The sequence below is a fragment of the Saccostrea echinata genome, unplaced genomic scaffold (assembly GCF_033153115.1).
Source record: "Saccostrea echinata isolate AGI-Se365-2 ecotype Australia unplaced genomic scaffold, CSIRO_AGI_Sech_v1 ptg000001l, whole genome shotgun sequence".
NCBI classification, from domain to species: Eukaryota; Metazoa; Mollusca; class Bivalvia; order Ostreida; family Ostreidae; genus Saccostrea; species Saccostrea echinata.
In genome coordinates, this window is record NW_026889750.1 from 28,527,550 (window position 1) to 28,549,317 (window position 21,768).

A 21,768-nucleotide genomic window follows, 5' to 3' on the forward strand; every position below is an offset into this window, starting at 1 on the left:
AATATTAAATCGGCATTATAATATATCATACAGTTTAACAATGTTACATTTAAGCCTTGAAGAGCTTTTAAATTTTAACCGACTATAAAAAGTTTTAACCTCAGTAGCATAACAAAGAGTTTATTCTATACAGAAAAATGCAGTTTACAACAGATTACATCACATAATCTACGGAAGCCCATTTAGGACCTATCTAAAAATATTTTCAAATTCGATATAACGAATTGTAGAATTGGTTATAACAATTTTAATTCGTTATAACAATTTCTTTAAATTCGTTATAACAAATTTAATCTGTTATAACAAATTTGTTGAATTAGTCATAACGAATCAAAAAATTTGTTATAACAAATTTATTTCGTTATAACAAATTCAAAAATTTGTTGTAACGAATTAAATTCGTTAAATCAAATTCAACAATCGGGGCCTATAGAAAAATATGTATGAATTCGATATAACGATTTGTCGAATTCATTTTAACGAATATAAGTCGTTATAACAAATTAGAGAATTCGTTTTAACGAATTTAATTCGTTATAACAAGTTTCAGAATTCGTTATAACAAATTTTTGAATTCGTTATAATGAGTTCAATAAATTTGTTATAACAGATTAAATTCGTTATAACGAATTCAAAGAAACTGTTATATGACGAATTAAATTCGTTATAACAAATTCGACAATTCGTTATATCGAATTCAAAAATATTTTTTGATAGGTCCTAAATGGGCTTCCGTACATAATCAAAGAAATTCGGCAAAGATACAATGAACTTTACAGATAAACTTTAATTCTGGAATACATGTAGTCAGTGCATGACATCGTCGGAGAAGACTGCTTATGTCCATTGAGCAATTATGGCTCTTATTTCTGCAAGAAACGACTGTGGCGTAGAACCTCTGCATGTTTATACGAGTTCCCATCCAATTCCATGCATTCTGTTTGTTCAAATGACCAATACAGGTTTCTTTTAGGCACGGATTATTGAGTTTAACTGCTGGGAGGGGGGGGGTATTAGCTGGGGTCAGAATTTTTTCGCATGCTTCTCGTGTCAACTCGAAACAAAAAAAAATCGGGGGGGGGGGACATGTTTGTTAATTTTAAAAATTTATGATGCTGTCAGTCCTCCTTGATATATTTCCTCCTCTCTCTCTTATATTTATTAACTTTCAACATCTTTTTGTACTGTATATGAACCTCTGACCAGTTTGTATGAAATGCATATACATGCATGTTATTTTTGTACCCTATTTACCAATATTTGGTTTCGATGCATGCGGAATAAACTGAACTCGAACCTGAACTCTTTCACGGCACCTGATCATACCTTCTTCTTATTTTACGATTAAACAGGAAAGTCGGTGCATGTAAACGTACCAGCGCTTTGTGCAGGAATTTACGAAAGCCTATTAGGATCAAACTACGGTAAAAAAAAATTAAAAGGCGTTATTACGCGAAAAAGGCGTAAAAATGCCTTTTAAAAGGCGTTATAACGCCGAAAAAGGTGTAATAATGCAAATAAAGGCGTAATTACGCCTTTCCAAAAGGCGTTATAACGCGAAAACGCCTTTTAAAAAGGCGTTATTAAGCCTTTTAAAAAGGCGTTATTACGCCTTTCTAAAAGGCGTTATTACGCCTTTCCAAAAGGCGTTATTACGCCTTTCTAAAAGGCGTTAATACGCCTTTCCAAAAGGTGTTATTACGCCTTTAAAAAAGGCGTTATTACGCCTTTCCAAAAGGCGTTATTACGCCTTTTCAAAAGGCGTTATTACGCCTTTCCAAAAGGCTTATTATAACGTCTCTTTTTTCAATACATGACTTACTTAGCCCACCCTGGGGGCTGATTATAATTAGATTCCAAAAAAAAAAATTTTAATTGTGTAAAATATTTTCAGTGTTAAACCAACTTAGTCCTTCTCTGATGCCAGACGCCTCTACCAAGGTGCATGGATTTCAGAAATTTGGTTGAAGGCTAATTGCTCATTATACCTATGCGAATAGTTTGCCTGTTTTTTTCCGAGAGGAGAGAAAAATATTTCAAATTTGACATTAATTTTTAATACGTGGCTAGCAAAGCCCAAAGCTGGTTCTGCCTATATCCTGGATATTCAAAACTAGAGTGTTGACTTCTCTTAATATGCATGCAAAATGCAAACAACTGTCTGCGAGATGTGCAAGAATATAGAGAATACTGTAATTTATAATATAATTTATAATATTAAAAGTTTTAAAACTATAATCTAAATATTGCATAAATAAAGATGGCTTTGGTTTAATCTTTCATATATTTACTATTTTAAAATAACGCCTTTCCATTTTTGGATATAACTCCTTTTCAAACAGGCCGGTACTACGAATGCGAGGGGAGGGGGGGGGGGGCTCCCCCACCCCACTTTTTGGGAGAATAGTCTTGCTATAGTTTAAATATAAAAAAATCATTTATTGATTGCTTGGTCCCTTAACATTTTGTTGCAGTATGGTTAAACTCGGGCAAGTCATTGCATTTAAAAAAAGTTTTACCGAAAAGTTAGAAAAATTCCCCTCAAGTTTAGGCAGTTTATTTTTTTTCGGGGTGGGTGGGTGGGGGGTTCTTGTTTTTTTGTTTGCTTGTCAATTTTATGGGACCCCCCCCCCCACTTCACACTTCAAAAGCACGGGCCTGTCAAAGACATAATAATGGCCCTTCAAAAGGCATAATAACGCCTTTTTGAAAGGCGTATTAATGCCTTTTATTAGAAAGGCATAATAACGCCTTTTGGAAAGGCGTAATAACGCCTTTTAGAAAGTCGTAATAACGCCTTTTGGAAAGGCGTAATTACGCCTTTATTTGCGTTATTACGCCTTTTTCCGCGTTATAACGCCTTTTCAAAAGGCGTTATTACGCCTTTTTTCGCGTTATAACGCCTTTTGAAAAGGCGTTATAACGCCTTTTAAATTTTTTTTAACCATAGTTTGATCCTAATAGGCTTTCGTAGGAATTGAACCATGTAATAAAAAAAGATTTAAAAAAAAAATCACAAGTACTCCGAAGTTGACATTAAAAAGATGCTTGAGTTTCTGTTTCAGTATCTATGTAGGCCTAGTTTTGGAAATCAATCTTCCAACAATCTGTCGGAATTCCCAATAGGTTGTATCTGTAGTGTGCAAAGGAATTTAATAATTTGTCTCTTCACCAGTTTCAGTTTTTAAAAATAGTAATCATTTTCTATCATCAACTGCTAACTTAGGAAAAACTTTGACAAGCAAAAAAATAAAATAAATAAAAAATAAATAAATAAATAAATAAATAAATAAATAAATAAATAAATAAATAAATAAATAAATAAATGAACAATAATAATAATAATAAAATAAATAATAAAAAAATAAAACCGTAAAGTTTCCAAACTCCCAAATCATATTTCATGTGTGTGTGTGTGTGTGTGTGTGTGTTGGGGAAGGGGGGGTCCAAAATTTTCACAGCACTTCGGGCTCGATGAATCTTGTATTCCTCAGGGGGCTAAGTCATCGTATTGACCTCAAAAAACAGCAATAATTGAATAATATCCATTGTGTGTACTTTAAAATAGTGCCGTGTTACTGTAACTGTTATTGTATTCATTTTGAAGAAATCCACACGTCTTGTTCGATTTTCCGGATTTGGATCAGAACTTGATTTTTTTTTTTTTAGTCTTCAATGATGATTTCCAGTTTGGCCTGGCATCACACAGCTGTTTTTCTTTTCGACAGGTGGACGGTTTTCTACGTGTAAAAGCGTTTTCCTGGTAATTACTTCCTCGCAGGACAGTACACCAAAAATTTTACAAAAAAATTCTCCATCCAGGAAATGTCTTGCAAGTGACATCTTGTATATAGAGAGCATTTGTTAATTTTTTATTCGGAAAAATTCCCCCGAAATTTTAAAAAAAATATATATCCTGATCTGCTTATTACCGTATCTGTGAATTAGAATTCATATAAACTCTATTTCAAATACATTTTAAATGTCTACAGCAACATTTAGTTTCTCTTGTTTTCTTTTTACAGACAAAACTGGTTTGCAAACTATGGAAGAATCAGAGATCTTAAGACTTAATGTGGGTGGACATATTTATACAACGACAAGGTCTACCCTTGTCAAGTATCCAGATTCAATGCTGGGAGTGATGTTTAAAGGTGATATCCCATCCAAAATGGACCAGGATGGAAACTACTTTATTGACCGAGACGGACAAATGTTCAGATACATACTGAATTTTTGTAGATCTGGAAAACTTTGTTTGCCACAACACTTTACAGATTATGATTTACTGGAAAATGAGGCTGATTTTTACCAAATTCAACCCTTGATAACCAGCATCACATCTTCAAGACAACATGCAATGAAAGAAAACTTGGAAGTTCATTACTTAGAAATCGTGGAAGTGAGAACAGGTACAACTGCAACAATGCCCTCAAAAAATTCTCGGGTGAAAACTATTTTACTTGGAAGGAAAGAAGATTTACTTGCACTGCCCTCAACTCTTGTTGGTGAAGAGGCAGCAGAAAGATTGGAATGTAAAAATGGATCAAATTATGTGGAACTAGAAATTTTTGGAAGTAATGTGAGAATTCAGCTAGCAGATTTTCTAAGTAACAGTGGATGGGTGAATGAAAATTCAGACCTATCATCCTCATCCAGTTTAACAAAAGGACAGGACACCAGCATACTCTGCATAGAACAGAGTTACAGGGATCGCTGGAAAATATACAAACAGAAATAACTGATAACAATTAAAATTAGGGCTCCTACAGGTCTTTCACACAATGGAAGTTACATGACTATTTTATATTCATAAATTCTATAGCTGCAGATCGATACATGTACATGAAGTTCATGTGCCATATAATGTTTTTAACATTGAAATGTGTTCATTGAAGAGATCGATCTTTCTATTTTCTTTTCTGCAAAGTTCATTGCAAATATATAACAATGGATTTTAGATATAAATGATATCATTTTTTGAAAAAATTGAACAATTTTTATTTATTTAATTTATGTACTTTTATCTACACCATTAAATATGATTATTTATTACATTTTCAACAGTAAAATACTGTAATTTTTCCCTTGAATAACAATGGTATTTTCATATCAAATATATATATATATATATATATATATATATATATATATAAACAATTGGCAATTTGTAACCAGTTAACTTGGTCGAAAGGATGGTATTCAGTTAGAAAATCTGTAATCAGTCTGTCAAAAAATTGAAATACATGAAAATTAATTTGAATGCAAATTTCTTAAAATCATTTAAAAAAAGAAAAATCTGCATAAATGTTGATAATTATTAATAAACATTTTTGTTTAAGCTGATTTGAGGTAATTAAGGCTCACCGGTTTAAGTTTGCTGGGTAACTGGTCAGTTGGAGAAGTGTTTATTACTGTTCAAACACCATGCCCCCAACTGCAGGATTGTCCCTAAGAGCTGGGGAATTCCCCCCACCAGTAATGAGGTAATACCCTGGCTACTCTTGTATTCCCCCTTATCCCCCTTTTAAGGAAGGAACCCTAGACCCCCTCCTACTTTTTGAATATCTCCCACTATTTTAATTCATATGGACAACCCTGCAACTGCTCTGTCAATTAAATCCCCGTTGATTGCTGTATATATATATATATATATATATATATATATATATATATATATATATATATATATATATATATATATATATGTATAGATTTCAAATCCAGATAAACAGAATGTTTCTAACTTCTTACATTTTTTTTAGTCGTCTTGTGGATATGAATAGAGCTACTTGAAAAAAAAAATGTCAAGAAAATTTTAATGTGTATTTTGATACGATTAACTGGTTAAATAATGGGTCAGAACATCTTGCAGTTAACCAGATTAGCTATTCTGTATTCAATTGCCATCCCTAATGTATTATATTTATATATATCGAGTTCCTTGGATTTGATGTGCAGAAAAGCTGTATAAGATTCCAGTGGGCTTACCCAAGCTTTAGAGTAAGAGTGGAGAATACCAGAGGGTCCGATGATATGTTATTAGAATTTGCATCTATTATAATCTGATTTTTGAACAGGAACATAGAGATGAATTGGTAAGGGATTAAAACTAAAGAAAATTAAATTTAAATCATAGAAGTAGATTATTTTTGTAATTTTCATTGACTGAAAGGATGCCAAGTGATATTCGTCCTTTTGTGATATTAACGCAAAAGTATGTCTGTGGAAGATATCGCACGATGCACCATTCGACTGCACCAAAGTTACATAGAACGTGACGTCATAATATAAGAAGCTAGTTTTTACCATTGTGGTGTAATGACAGCCAAGTCTGTTCAGATAGAACTGTGTCAGATTATTAACTTTGAGTGATTATATAATATAACTATTATGAACTTCAGTGAATGGTCAATATGTGGTTATAAGGACCCATGTCAAGTGATATTGACTTCAGACTGACATAGAAAATGATAGCGACTGAGCTTACTAGGTTGGCTATCACTTTCTGTGTCTTCAGTCAATATCACTTGACATATGGAACGCCAAATTAACATATATTCAAATATTTGTACCTATCTTCAAATAATTGTACCTATCTTCAAATCACTTGTACCTATCTTCAAATGAATTGTACCTATCTTTAAATCAATTGTACCTATCTTCAAATGAATTAGAGATAGGTATAATTCAATTATACCTAGATCTTTAATTCATTTGAAGATAGGTACAATTGATTTGAAGATAGGTACAAATGCAATGAATTGAAGATAGGTATAATTGATTTAAAGATAGGCACAATTAAATTGAACCTATCTTTAATTACTAAGATATTGGCAATAATAACTACTCCCTTCATTATACGTCATTTCCGTTATGTCTACCGATCTCCGACACTTTCGGGGTACTCGGGTATATATATTTTTTCGCTCACTTATTGACATACATGTGTATTTTAATAAGTATATAATGCTTTTTGCACATTTTAACATACCTTTATTTCTCCTTTCAATCCTCGTTGTCGTGGCTCTGTATGTTTCCCTCCATGTTCAACATTGTCTCCTAGGGAGCGTTCATTATTTTCAATAACACAGAACGAATTGAACCTAGGTATAATTGAATTGTACCTATCTTCAAATCCTTTGTGGATATGTTCTAATTGTACCTATCTTCAAATGAATTGTACCTATCTTCATATCAATTGTACCTATCTTCAAATGAATTGTACCTATCTTTAAATCAATTATACCTATCTTCAAATGAATTAGAGATAGGTATAATTCAATTGAACCTATCTTTAATTCAATTGAAGATAGGTGTAATTCCATTAAAGATAGGTATAATTTATTTGTACCTAGGTATAATTATTTAGAGATAGGTATAATTATTTACACCTATCTTCAATTCAATTGTACCTATCTTTAATTCAATTGTACCTATCTTTAATTCATTTGAAGATAGGTACAATTATTTGAAGATAGGTACAATTATTTGAAGATAGGTACAAATATTTGAATATTTGTTAATTTGGCGTTCCATATTGACATGGGTTCTTAAAACCACATATCTACCTACACTGAAGTGCATTATTGTATATTAATATATTTTAAAGTAGACACCCATGGGCCACAATACTCACCTGAGTAGCTATGGCTCTTCTGGCTCCAGGGCCATAAAACTAATAGATGAGCTCACTTTTGATCTCAGTCTCATGCACTTTTCATTATATATTAGGCCAATAAAAATAATAGTCTTGTTTCCTGCTACCAGCCTGAAAAAAATAGGGTCGGTAGGTAGGAAAATTATTTTATTTTATATTTTTATTTTATTTTTTTTGGATATGAACTAATACAAGATCAAATTAAACATGTCACAGGTCAAAATTGTCTTTTAAAATTGAATTTCATGTCTTTTTATGCACAACTCAAGTGGTATTTTATGAAAGTCCATATTTAAAACAAGAATTTCATGAAATGCTTGTTTTGTGCTAACACGAAAACCGATTACGGTGACAGAACGATGAAATTCCGGAAATTCCCGATTTTTTTTCTTCCAAAACTTAAAAAAAACTTTAGGGTCGGGTGCAAAAAAATAGGGTAGGTCGGGTAGCAGGAAACAACACTATTATTTTTTTGGCCTTAATTCCTTTTGTGAAAGTGAGATAGAAATCAAAAGTGAGTTCATCTAAGCTTTATGGCCCTGGAGCCTGTTCTCTTCTCAGCAAATTCTTTTTCCCAATGTGTTCCTATGTTAAATTGAGATAATATATTGTGGCCTCACCTTAACCTTAACCCCCCCCCCCCCCAGCCTCACCCAACCCCAGGTGTCATGATTTGAATAAACTTGAATCTGAGGATATTCCAAATAAATATGAATATTTTAACATGGCTTTGCTGTTCTGAAGAAGAATTTTTAAGATTTTCCCTATGAATCCCAATGTGAAACTTCGATCGCCTACAGTGCCCCCCCCCCCTCCCCCCCCCCCCCCCCCCCGGTCATGATTTGATCAAACTTGAATCTATAGTCTACAGTACTCCAGAAAGCTTTCATCTAAGATTCATCTTTTCTGGCCCAGTGGTTCTACAGAAGAAGGTTTTTTAATTAACTCAACCAATTTTTACTATTTCCTAATTATCTCCCCTTGGAACAGGTGTTGCCCTTCATATGAACAAACTTGAATCCCCTTTACCCAAGGATAATCTGTGTCAAGTTTGATTGAAATTGGTCTAATGGTTCTGGAGAAGAATTAAGATAAAAAAGTGAAAAGTTTAAGACAACGCCGACATCAACGGACAAATTTTGAGAAGAAAAGCTCACCTGAGCTAAAACACTTTTCGTAGTAGTGCATCGTAGTAGCACGGTTTTTTGAAAGTTATGCATTACATCACAATTACTTGCAATTGAAAAATGGATCCATTACACAGTACATCCCAATAATTTGAAAAAATGTAATGATTACAATGCAGTTGCGTACCCCAGTTGCTCGGGATCGAGATTCAGAAAATACCTACCAAATATTATTTTGCTTGCGCCAGTTTCGTCCTTTTTTGCAGATCTATGAGATGAGAATGTTATGAAGAAAAAGAAGGAAACGTATTCTTAGGCGTGGAAGACCAAGAAAGAAAGTATGCAAAGTTATACACTGTATTGAATATGCATCTTTGCATATGTTCACGAGTTGCATTGTTTGGGTTATAGTTCTTGGACAAATTAATTATTTGAAGTCTCATAATCTCATGCATGCTAAAGATAAGGGCTAGTGAATTATAAATGCTATGAAAAATGAACAAAAGAAAAATTAACACTCTCTGAGAGTGTTATTATCACTAGCCGCTTGGTTTCAGGGTGGTGTATTTTTGTGTTTTTCTATGCCTGAGCAGGTCCAAAGACTATTTCTACCTGCGTAGCTACTTACAGCTACCTAGGTATTTAAACCTACTCCAGGTTGCTATTTTTTACTTACTTTTTGCTTTACTTACATTTTGTGGCCAAACGCAGGAATGGTGCAATATGGTGAGCACCAAATTTAATAATACAGTGACACTGATGTTGAATATGACAAAAATTTTGGCAAAAGATGATTACTTTCTAACTTGTCAATTTTGTATAAAAAACTATATCAAGTTTCATTTTCTGGTAGCTTTAAAAACTAAGTCTAATGACTTACAAATCTGTATCAATTTTAAAAAGTTAAATCTTCAAGCATTCTTAGATAAAATGTTTTTGGGATGATTTTTAATGCATTTCTTCTACAATCTCCACCCTTAAAAATTTTTCAAATTATCACCCTGAATTTTTTCGTGCAAGTGCACAGTATGATAAACAACAAGTTTGACTTGTTTTAAAGATGTGCCATAATTATTATTTAATTTTATTTTCAAAGGCAGGTAAAAGTAGGTAGAAGTAGCTACTTCAAGTAAGTTTAAATACCTAGGTAGCTGCTAATAGCTACATAGGTAGAAATAGTCTTTTGACTGGACCTGAGAACACTGATTAAAATAATAATAAAAAATCGCTGAAATTAGCAGGTTTTAAATACATCATTTTCTGTATTTAAAAAAACATAAGTTGTGACACTTGCCATCTTGGATTCTTCTGGCTACCTTGATTCACATTTCATTTTGATCAATATCTACCAGTACTAATTTTTCCTACCAATGTTGGATGAGATCTAGCTTCAAAAATGATTAAATGACTCCTTTCAATCATATGCTGATTTGCACATGCTGATTAAAACATGCAGTACACCAAAACATCCTCGGTACCTAGCACATACAAAAGAAAGCAATGTAAGTGAGGATTCTAACTATATTGTAAAATACAGAGATGTTCTGGAGATGCACCAAAAATCTAGAGTGCATGTGAACAGAAACCACACCAAACTTGTTCTTTGTAGACTTTCGGTGTGTCTCTTGAACACCTCTACATTTTACATATGTAACATGAAAGGAAAAAATGTAAGGCTGGACCGGGAATCGAACCCGGGACCCCTGCATCACTAGTCAGGTGCTCTACTGACTGAGCTACCCAGGCTGATATCCACGGCCAAAACCATTACATTCCTCCCTCCATTAATTGTCTTCGCCCTTGAAGACACAACCCAAGTTCTTATTGGCCACTGGCAGGACTTTCACCTGCAAGTCATGGGGTGGTCAACAGCACCAAATCTGTAATGGGAAAGGAGAAAATGATGGCTGGACTGGGAATCAAACCCAAGACGCCTACATCACTTGTCAAGTGCTCTACCGACTGAGCTACCCTGGCTGATATCCAAGGCCCAAACCACTACACGTAGTTAGGAACGAGAGACATTTATTCTGTTAGAGTTATCTCTCTTATCAGAGTATCAATGAAGCTTAATATTGCCACATGGACGGAATATCATTTCTTGTTTTTTTTTTTTTTTTTAATTGCTGACTTTCATATTTGCGGAAAAAAAATATGCGGACATATTTGTAGTAATGCTCTTAATCTGTCTAATTTTGCTAGCAAAATTTATTTAATATACCCCAACATATCAGTATTCATTGCAGAGACAAGATACTCTTGGAATTTGTATGAGTTATATTTTATTGATAGATGGAACACATTTTAAAGCCAGATCGAGAATTCTTTGCCGTGTCTGTTGACACAGTGGCGGGGATGACATACGTCAGTGGATCAGGACTCGGCAGGCAATTCCTTCTAGAAAAACTTTGTCAAATAGCAGGAACAAATGTCTTTGCTGCATTCCTCAAATTTTGCAGAGAAAAACATAAAGGTATTTACTCCTCATCCTGTGATTAATATAGCTAGAGTATTATATTAAAGGTAGAAACAAATGTTTAATGCAAATTTTTAAAGTAAAGGACTGAGCTATAGGTAAAATTTGGTATGTTGATATTTGCAGGACTATTTAAAAATAAAATTGCTGAGATATCTGAGGTGTATTGAGATATTACAGTTGAGACCAACATTCTAGATTTGATAACAAAACAGAGAGGTTTATTAGGAATGGATCTGTGTTGAATAATGATGTACTTTGTAATATTTTCTAATTTTGTCTATTATCTTGATATTAATTACAAATCTTAACTAAAAAATAATTGCAATACTTCTGTATGTCATCATTCATATGTTTTGGGGCTGGAAAGGTGGGGAGGATTCATAACAGATCTCTCTGCAAGTGGTGTTGGTTTAAAATTAAAATCAAGCCTAGATTACGTTTGCATTCACTGAAGGCTGGTATTTTATAAAATGCAAATTTCAGTCTGCTTCAAATACAGAGAGGATATTCAATGTTTTGTAGATGAATATGGAATTTATTTCACGAGTGGGACAGGATTTTTTGATATTTTCACGAGTGCGAAGCACGATTGAAAATATCAAAAAATCCTGTCTCACGAGTGAAATAAATTCCATATTCATCTACAAAACATTGAATTTTCTGTTTATTACATTTTCTTTGATTTTCCCTTTGCCTCTGTCTTTTCTTAACACAGTGTCATAGGCTTGACGTCATAGTTGAGCGGTTGAAACGTCATAGCTTAGCAGTTGTGTGATTGAAAACATTACATAGCATGGATTTTAGCAACATATTTGGGAAGAAATTTGCAGTTTTAGCTCTATCAAGATGCTTAGTTACTATCTCTATCTTATGACAGGCCAGAAATTTTTTTTTACTTACTTTGAAATCCTTTCACACTATGAGAGAATATCATTTTGGTATCCTTTCACACTGTGAGAGAATATCACTTTTATTCAATAAATAAATCACAGTATTTCACTGTTGAAAATGTAATAAATACTTTGTATTTAATTGGATTATAATTTTACGAAAAAGATATTACTAAAGATATGTTTTTTTAATAACCACTATTAATATGTGTAAAAGGGACAATGAGCATGCTGTTAATTTTTTCAGGTACGTGGATAATGGCATTATTCTGTCATTTAGGAAATGTTTCATCCCACCCATAGATGCATATTCATCTTTGTGGCCCTTGATGACTAGTCAGTTTTCTAGTTATTGAATATTTCCTGTAAAAAAAATTTTTATTATGTCCCTTTAAACTTTTAATTCTTGAAGAGTTTTTTTTTCCTTTAATGAAAGTCATACACTTAGATACATATTCAAATGAGTCATTATTTTCTTTCCTTGACATTTCCAATGACCCTTTACTTCACTATTCCTTCATTTTGCAGTTACATGTATCTTTAAAAAAAAAGTGCTCATGATATTTTCATTAAACTTTGTTAACCAATAGAATTTGGTGAGAGAAATAAAAAGTATGGCATTTTTTTTTTGACACGTCTTCCTTTAGTTTTGTTTTGAATTTTTTCCCTCTCATTTTGCTCTTAATTAGTTCATCTTATGCCCTGTTCACACAAATGCCCATTAAAAATTTAATATTCGCAGTAAATTAATATGAAGTAAGATAATGTGAATTAAACTAATATAGCGCAAATTAAATAGTGTTCACACAATAGTAAGTGCTAAGTAAACTAATGTGCATTAAAATTTTATTTCTACAGTAAGGCTTTTATGATGTCATTTGCAAATCACGCCACTTTTTTTGAGCAGAAATACCTTTGACATAATGTCTTAAGGTCTGTACATTTTAATGTACATTGTTTATGACCTTAAGAGATCATCATATGATAAAAATTTGCTAAATATGAGCGAATGAGCTTGATACAAGGAAACTTCATTTAGCTGATAGATGGAATGTATCAACACCATCTACCATGCCATATATAAAGAAAAGTGTATCAGTTCTGTGTGTGGGAAAAAAAATTAAAAATATTCCTTCTTTCATCATAATTTACTATTGTCTCTGACCAAAGAAGGAAGGTAAATTTCTTTTCATGTTGCAATGTAAATGTAACTTGGATGGGGTATATTTCCAGTTTATTGTAAATTTACAGAAAAGAAGACATTATCTTATGCGATAAAAGCAGCAGCTCCAAAATTAAAAAAAGCACAGAAAATTTATTATCCTTATGAGAAGTCCTCTGAAAAAGAATCAGTGGAAAAGAAACTTGTAAAGATCATACCAGGAACCAACAGAGAAATACTTGGTAACTGTCATTATTCCTTGACAAAATGCAAATAAGCATAAACTATACGACATTTTCGGTAATAGGAAATTTCCAAAGTACATGATATAAATGTGATTTACTAAAGATAGATTATGCATTCTCATGAACACAGAATTTATCATTGTTTATAGTTTATTTAACCATCAGGGAGTATCGGTTTCATAAAAATGTTTTGTCTTCTAATAATGCCATTATCCAATCATGATTCCCAGTATCTGGGTAGGCATTTGTCTACATGCAGTATAGTGGAAATTTTGATAAGAATGAGGTGTTGAATATACTTTTTCTGTCATCTTAATTTATTACGAGGTCACCAAGTTCATTGAAGTATCTCAGAAATTTAAAATTCTAAAAGGCACATCTTTCTATGGGAGGAGTGTCAGGAGGTCATATTTGATTGTCACCAAGATATAAGCCATGATCATATGTTGGAATAGTTCTTGCATTAGGTCTTAGGTCTGAGAAGTTATATTTTCTTTTGACATTTTACTCTTGATTAGGGTGATTCAGTATTCATCCAATTATGACATTTCCAAAAAGTTGTCAGCTGTTCAAGTCCACAGAAGGCAAGGCTTCTTATTTATTTCCAATCTTGGACTTGGGATTAAGTCTTACATATTCATGTATGCTTTATTTTCAGTCATAAGCAGCAAACCAAATACAGAAGCAACTATAGGTTTGAACCCAAATCCTCAGATTAAACCTATAACACCAAGAATGACCCTTCGTCCTTGTAAACCTCCAAGATTGGATTCCCCCAGAACATACTTTGAAAGTCTTCCAAATTCAAAAGATGCAGCAAAGAGCCGTTTTCAGAAAAATTCCAAATTCCAGCAGCCCAAGAAAAGTGAAACTAGGAAAGAATCTGTTGGAAATTTTAGTAGAGGTGGTCAGGAAAAAGAAATAGTGACATTTTTGCATGCTGAAACAAAGAAGGAAATTTCTTTGGAAAGCCCTGATGTTGAATTCAATGAAAGCAGTCATCAAGATACAAACATTCAAAGTGAAGGAAATTCCAATGTGGAAACAACGGAGGAGAATTTAGATGTTAACAATTCTCTGGTGAACACGTTCTCATTACAGAATGAATTACCTTCGTGCATAAATTCAGTGCTGCCTTGTAATGAAAATAGTCAGGCCACAGAAGGTAAGCATATATTTATTGGTTTTTTTTATTCAGGGCTCTCACACTGCTTTTTGGGAATGGGGCCAGGCCATAAAGATTGGGAAAATAGCAACCTTTCGGGAAATTTTTGGATAAGCATTATACTTCCAAATCATGGTATTCTGGGTATCTGGTCTTTATCGACCTAATTTTTGTTTTGTATGAACAGCAAGTTTAGTTATTAGATATCTAACAACATTTTCTTAAATTTTTTGGAGAAAGGACTTTTGTGAAAATTAATATATTAAAGTGGGGAAAAAAGGTACCTTTTTAAATTGGGAATGGGGCCTTGAACAGCCCCAATTATAAACAATCAATAGTCCTCTTATTTAATGTTTTCTGGTATGTAGCAGTCACTGGCAACCAAAAATGTCAGTTGGAAAACCGCTTGTTTTAATTTCAGGGGGTCAAAGCGAAAGCCTGGTCTTTTACCCCTTTATGTCAAATGAATGTCAAATGAATGACTTTAAGTGACACTTGTGTACTGATGAAAACTAAGGTACATGTATTAATTTTGCATTAGTTGATTGTACTGTCATAATGTTCAAAGTTGCTTTATAAGTTCAACTGAATGAATTTCGCTTTCCAGAAACTTTTCAAGTGAAGCAGGAACCAGACTGGGATTTGGAGAATTCGGGAGGCAACAGTCTATGTCAAGAAACACAGTCTCAGGCAAGCAATGGAGAAAACGAACATCAGTTGGAAACAGGTACTGCCACAATGGCTCTTGTACCACATGTACTATGGTACATGTAATATGGTTGTACTTAAAAACTAATTTAAGATTGCCAACTGTATTTTAAATTGTGACTGGTTAAAGTATGTATATGAAAGCTCTGATAACTGTTGTAAATATTGTCATGATCAATAAGCTGTCACTGTCTTCAAAATTAAGTTTCATGACTTGTGGATTTACGATTCAGACCTCAGGGCAGGGTGTGGCTAAGAGGGGCAATATGTTGAAAATGGTTTATATTGTTGATATTTATTCTTTACACCTGGGCATATATCACATGTACATGTAATCTGAATTGAAGGATTTACATGTATTATAGTTTGGAAGTACATGTAGATTATCAGCAATTCTTGATACTTTGACTTCACAAACTATTTTATTTTTAAGAAATGGACAATTATAAATTTATCCATCAAAGTTTGACTTTGGGGGCAGATAATGTCATTACAGAATATAATTCTTTTCGTTGAAAAGATCCAATTTTAACTTCATTCTTCTTGACTCTTCCTTTTCTAACTAACAAAATCAAGCTTCAGATTATACAATGTGGTAATTTTGTCCTCATGTCAGGTAACTTTTGATAATTTTTTTTTCCAGAAGACTACACAGAGGAGTGTGCTTTGCAAGGTCAGGGTATAGGTGAAGCAAGCCTCAATACTGAGGAGAGTCTACATAGTACAGAGTACAACGATAACCTTGTTATTAAACAGGAACCAGATTGGGATGAGCCAGAGGAAGAGAATACTACAATGGATCCGAAAAATGCTGAAGTTGGGACGAATACCATTGAAGAGAATGATGATGAGACACCAGATGACAGTGAGGAAGATTCAGCTGAAGGTAAAATACCTGATATACAGTCAAACCTTGTTATCTCGAACTCGATGGGACCGAGAAAATACTTCGAGATATCCGAGGATTCAAGATATCTGGGTAAAATACTTAAAGAATAAGCAGTTGGGACTTCCAAATCGCTTTGATATATGCATGGTATTCGAGATATCCGTGTTCGAGATACCCAAGTTCAACTCTACATTGTACCTTAATTGTGTAAAAATTATACAGGAAAAGAATGTTATTTATAAAATTATACAAGGGCCTCTCTGTTGTATTAGGAATCATTTTCCTGCTTGTCTGGTCATTGTTGGGTGTTATAAAATATAAATTTTCTGAAACATAAAGTTAAAAAATAATAAGATGAGGGTGTATAGATATGCATCTGGGTCTGCCATGCTATAATATATTCATTTAAAACAAAAAAAAAACCTTAATATATATTTTTAAGAATTTAAAATGTTTACTCACAAATTTTTATATTTATCGACATATTTGTTGCCGACTTTAATATTACATATAGTGTCAATCATTTCTGTCTTCACATTTCATACAGAAGAAAATTCAGATAAAGAGGATATGGGTCTAAATGATACAGATAAAGAGGATATGGGTCTACATAACACAGATAAAGAGGAGACAGGTCTACATAACACAAACAAAGAGGAGGAGACAGGTCTATATACATGCAATGTCGGAGATCACATGTACTGTGTGCCACTACCTTACAATAAGGTTCCTGAACATAGTAAAGGTAACAAATTCCTTATGACACAACTCTTTAAACTTGACCGATATTCATTTTTAATTTGTTTTTAGACTAATATTTTGGACATTGTGAGCCCCTGATTATCAGTTCTTGCATCTTTGGATCTCAAGGTGTGTCAATTAGAAGATAGGTTACAGTTTATTAGCTTACCTGAACCGAAGGCTCAAGTGAGCTTTTCTGATCAAAATTTGTCCATTGTCTATGGTCGTCATTGTTAACTTTTCACATTTTCATCTCAAGAACCACTGGGGCAATTTCAACCAAACTTTCCACAAAGTATTCTTGGGTTAAGGGGATTCAAGTTTGTTCAAATGAAGGGCCACACCTTCTTTCAAGGGGAGATAATTGTGAATTCGCGAAAAATTTATGGCATTTTTAAAAAATCTTCTTCTCAAGAATTACTGTGCTAGAAAATGAAACTTAAGTGGAAGCATCCTCAGGTAGTGTAGATTCAAGTTCGTTCAATTCATGACCCCCGGGGGTAGGGTGGGGCCACAGTGGGCAATCAAAGTTTTACATAGGAATACAAAGGGAAAATCTTTAAAAATCTTCTTTTCAAGAACAGCAAAGCCATGATTAGTCATATTTATATGGAAGCATCCTCAGGTAGTGTAGATTCAAGTTTGTTCAAATCATGACCCCAGGGGGTAGGGTGGGGCAACAATGGATGATCAAAGTTTTGCATAGGAAAACATAGGAAAATCTTTAAAATTCTTATTCTCAAGAACAGCAAAACCATGATTGGTCACAATAAAATAAAAGCATCTTCTGCAGCAAATGTAGATTCAAATTTGATCAAATCATGACCCCCAGGAGTATACAGGGGCCATAACAGGGGATCATAGTTATGCAAAGGAATATAAAGGATAAATCAATAAAAATTTCTTAAGGAGGGATTCTTGTCTGGTTTCTGACTGGATGAAATATTCAAAGTACATTTGCTTATATGTTTTATATATTTAGATGTAAGAGATTTAAAAGATCATTTTTTTCTTTCCTCATCACAGTTGTACAACTTTAAATAGAAATGGTAAACTGAGTTTGAAATCTAGCAGCTTGGGACTATATTTTTGGCAGAATGGCGGCGTATGAAAATATCTTCTTTTCTGCCTCTCAAAATAATTATAGAACAATGAATTCAGTTATAATTTTTACACAATCAAAGACTTGGAGAAAATTTTTAAATGTAAGTTAAATTAATAATAAGGGACTAAAGTTTTAAAATATATAAAAAAAATATGATTTTCCAAACAAACTACAATTATGTTAGCTTTTAAAAGCTTCCAATCAAAGTTCAGATTTGAGCCAAAAATCAGTAAAAAGTGTTTTTTTCTCTCTTAGTAAATGGTCAAAACTTTTTGTTTTTATATCATTTTGTATCTTTATGTGACAAATTTACCATATGTGAAAATAAGAAAAATTTAAATATAGGAGGCATATAAAAATAACTGAAATATCTTAAAATTTTAAGAAAAATAGAGAAAATTCGGATTAGCCAATATCCATTTTAGTTAAATTATTTATGCCAATTTGGTAACATCAGCTCATAGACCCTATATGGTAATATCTCTTTATGCAAAAAGAAAAACATTTAATTTATTGAAATAGAAGTAGGTATCATATGATTTGCAACAGTAATTTTTTTATTCTTAATGTCCAGGGAAGAGATACTGACCTTGACCTGCCCTTGCCTCTAATATAAAAAGGTCAAATTTAATCTAACGGATACCATCACTTAGTGATATTGTCTTCTTGATTCTGTGAAAATTTCATTGATTTTTAAATATAAGAAATAAGTGTTCTTTTGAGAAGAATCCCTCCTTAAGAACAAACAGCAAAGATATTATTAGTCATGTTTGTTCAAATCAATTGTTTAAATACCAAAGCAAACTGTTAACAGATGTAAGAAAGATGTAAGAAAGAATAAAAAATCAGCAAGATTTGCATATTACATGTATGCTAGGGGCATTTGCATCCCATAATTCAATTCAGTTATATTTTCCTCATGGGTACGATTACTTGTATGAAAGTATTTGATAATGAAATTATTTGTGACTACATATATACATTCACCTTTTCTTCTATTAAATTAACAGAAAGCAGGAGGGTAAGCAATGCTTTAACGAAGTTGCAGCAGGCAAGGGAGGAAGAAGAATCCAGAAGAGAAGAGGAGGAATCCAGACAAGAAGAGGAGAGAGCAGAAGAAATAGAGACAGAAAACAAGCCTGTACCAGAGAAGAAGCAGCAGGTCATTCTTTATAGATGTGTGATTAGAAATCCCAAGACTGGAAAATTTTGTAGCTTAGGCAAGTTAAAAAGGTATGAAGCTTTACAGTTAAATGCCCAGAAGGCAAAGGAGAAAAGAATTCTGGAAACTAAAATCAAACAGGACTCTACTGATGAATATACTGGGAGGTTTGTCTTTGAGGACCCGCAATCTCAGACGGGGTATATTGTCCGCAAAATGGAATGGAAATGTCACTGTGGGCAAAAGTTCAAGAGTCAGCATGAATTTGCTGAACATGATAAAGAATTCCATAACACTAGGTTGAGATTATGTGCATACTGTGGAGAGTTTTTGGAGCGACGTAAATATAAATATCACGTTCGAAAACATGAACCAAATACCAAAAAATATCAATGCAGTTTGTGTGGCAATAACTATTCTACTTCTGTGAGTCTGAAACGCCATATGGAGTATCTTCATGGTGGTAAGAGAGTACCCTGCAATGAGTGTGGGAAAAATTTCAAAAGTACGTCAGCATATCGAAGACATTTATTAACTCACAAGAATATCTTAAATCATCTGTGTAACTACTGTGGCAAAAAGTTTATATCTAAGTATGCCATGGAGACACATGCCCGAGTTCATACCGGGGAAAGACCATTTGCTTGTGAATACTGTGGGCTCAGATTTAATCACAATGTTAGTAGAAAAACACACATTAAAAAGGCTCATTCGGAAAGCGTGCTTAAAGATGATGTTAATGATTCTTGACTTAAAAATCCTGTGTTATTATATTACTTTGTTATCTTGATTCAGAAAAAATGTAAAATAATTTTTTTCTTGTACAAGTATTTAATTTGAAGAACATGGAAGGTTAGTATTGAAAGTGTTCTACATGTAGTTTATGATGTTTCATGCAAAGGTCATTCAAAAAATAAGTAGACATTGTCCCTCATCATATTATTATTTTTACAAGATTTAAGATTAACACATTTTCATATGTAAAAACATATATTTTTTCGATGTGTGACGTTTCATTCCATTTGATTAAATGGAACTCCTGTTACTCAGTTTTAAAAGCAACATGTTTTGTCACCACGGAGCACGCATAACAACATTGTAACTTCAAAAAAACATCGAGAAAGTTTCTTAAAATTACTCTGCCTTTTCATTTCACAAACGCTTTGTAGTGTCTTACCCATTCTTAAAAACATATCCATAATACTTGGACACCTAGTTTACTTACAAATGTTGTAGGGCTGTATCATTATATCGATATATCAATACGTATTGATATTCAAGAATATATCGTATCGAAAAAATGACTTCCAATACGTATCGGGCAAGTAGTTTTTCATATAATTCTGTGAAAAAATTGGAAATTTCAATCACCAAAGTTTGTATTTAACTGTTTTGAATTAAAATTGATCAATAATGATATAATCATTAAGGAGGTAGCACATCTTAGATAATTATTTCAAAATACACAGACACCTTTATTTAACATGTTGTTTTTACCATGTTTACAGTCGTTAAAAGTCTGAATTTGAAGTGTAATTTGTAATGACAGTGAGACGAGATCTTTGAAATGAGTTGCAAAACAATTAGTTTTTATAAATTCATGCATTAAATGACTTTTAAGACTTTTTGATAGACTTGTTAAAGAATCCAATATATCGCATATCGAATTATAAAATATCGTATTGTATCGTATAGAAATTTTTTGCTCAATACACAGCCATAATTGTTGGAGTAGCTTAAGTTAGATTGTCAGTGTTTTCAAATTCTTTAATGCGTAACTCAGCCTTCACAAGTTCCGCAACAGGGAAGTGCACATCACGTTTAATGACGTTACTAACTCTTTCGACATGATTTTTAACTTTAATCTGTTTCTTCGCAGACCGTCCATCGTCCAATTCAAAGTCTCTACCACTCAAAAACTGTCTTGTCCATGTATGTACAAATGCACGGCTCATTTTTAGCTCTACTGGTCAGAGACCAGAAGAGCTTATGCGATAGTAAGGTGTCCGTCGTCCGTCCGTCTGTCTGTCTGTCTGTCTGTCTGTCTGTCCGTCTGTCTGTAAACAATTTTTCAAAACGCTACTCCTCCTACAGTTTTGGTCCGATTTCAATATAACTTGGCACACAAGTAGACTACACTAAGATACATAATTTAGTGCATCGGTTTTTGATTTCGATGGACGGTGTTGCCATGGTTACTAAAAATAGAAATTTCTGTGAAATTCCTTTAAAACGCTACTCCTCCTACAGTTTTGGTCCGATTTCAATATAACTTGGCACACAAGTAGACTACACTAAGATACATAATTTAGTGCATCGGTTTTTGATTTCGATGGACGGTGTTGCCATGGTTACTAAAAATAGAAATTTCTGTGAAATTCCTTTAAAACGCTACTCCTCCTACAGTTTTGGTCCGATTTCAATATAACTTGGCA

General features: G+C 33.1%; 3 protein-coding genes across 4 annotated transcripts in view; 2 read left to right on the forward strand and 1 right to left on the reverse strand.

Moving 5' to 3' along the window:
• Window positions 1-21,768, reverse strand: part of LOC133188797 (NADH dehydrogenase [ubiquinone] 1 alpha subcomplex subunit 9, mitochondrial-like) — a 186,080-nt gene that overhangs the window by 134,516 nt on the left and 29,796 nt on the right. The window lies entirely within an intron of this gene.
• On the forward strand, window positions 3,724-5,032 carry LOC133188881 (potassium channel regulatory protein-like). Its single transcript, XM_061324368.1, has 2 exons — window positions 3,724-3,763; window positions 4,026-5,032. The coding sequence occupies exon 2, from the start codon at window positions 4,046-4,048 to the stop codon at window positions 4,739-4,741; it is 696 nt and encodes a 231-aa protein (XP_061180352.1). The 5' UTR covers window positions 3,724-3,763; window positions 4,026-4,045; the 3' UTR covers window positions 4,742-5,032.
• Window positions 9,044-21,761, forward strand: LOC133188762 (zinc finger protein 652-B-like). 2 transcript variants are annotated; one of them, XM_061324252.1, is made up of 8 exons: window positions 9,044-9,125; window positions 11,080-11,260; window positions 13,408-13,560; window positions 14,222-14,728; window positions 15,336-15,455; window positions 16,080-16,322; window positions 16,873-17,070; window positions 19,182-21,761. In XM_061324252.1, exons 2-8 carry the CDS (start codon window positions 11,080-11,082, stop codon window positions 20,081-20,083), a joined length of 2,304 nt encoding a protein of 767 aa, XP_061180236.1. In that variant the 5' UTR covers window positions 9,044-9,125; the 3' UTR covers window positions 20,084-21,761. The 2 variants fall into 2 exon arrangements, with proteins under 2 accessions (XP_061180236.1, XP_061180243.1); XM_061324259.1 differs by lacking the exon at window positions 13,408-13,560.

Coding starts and splice junctions, on each gene's coding strand:
- LOC133188762 (XM_061324252.1), top strand. CDS start 11,080: ATGGAACACATTTTAAAGCCAGATCGAGAATTCTTTGCCGTGTCTGTT. Junction 14,729..15,335: donor AAATAGTCAGGCCACAGAAG/GTAAGCATATAT, acceptor TTCGCTTTCCAG/AAACTTTTCAAGTGAAGCAG. Junction 17,071..19,181: donor GGTTCCTGAACATAGTAAAG/GTAACAAATTCC, acceptor TTAAATTAACAG/AAAGCAGGAGGGTAAGCAAT.
- LOC133188881 (XM_061324368.1), top strand. CDS start 4,046: ATGGAAGAATCAGAGATCTTAAGACTTAATGTGGGTGGACATATTTAT.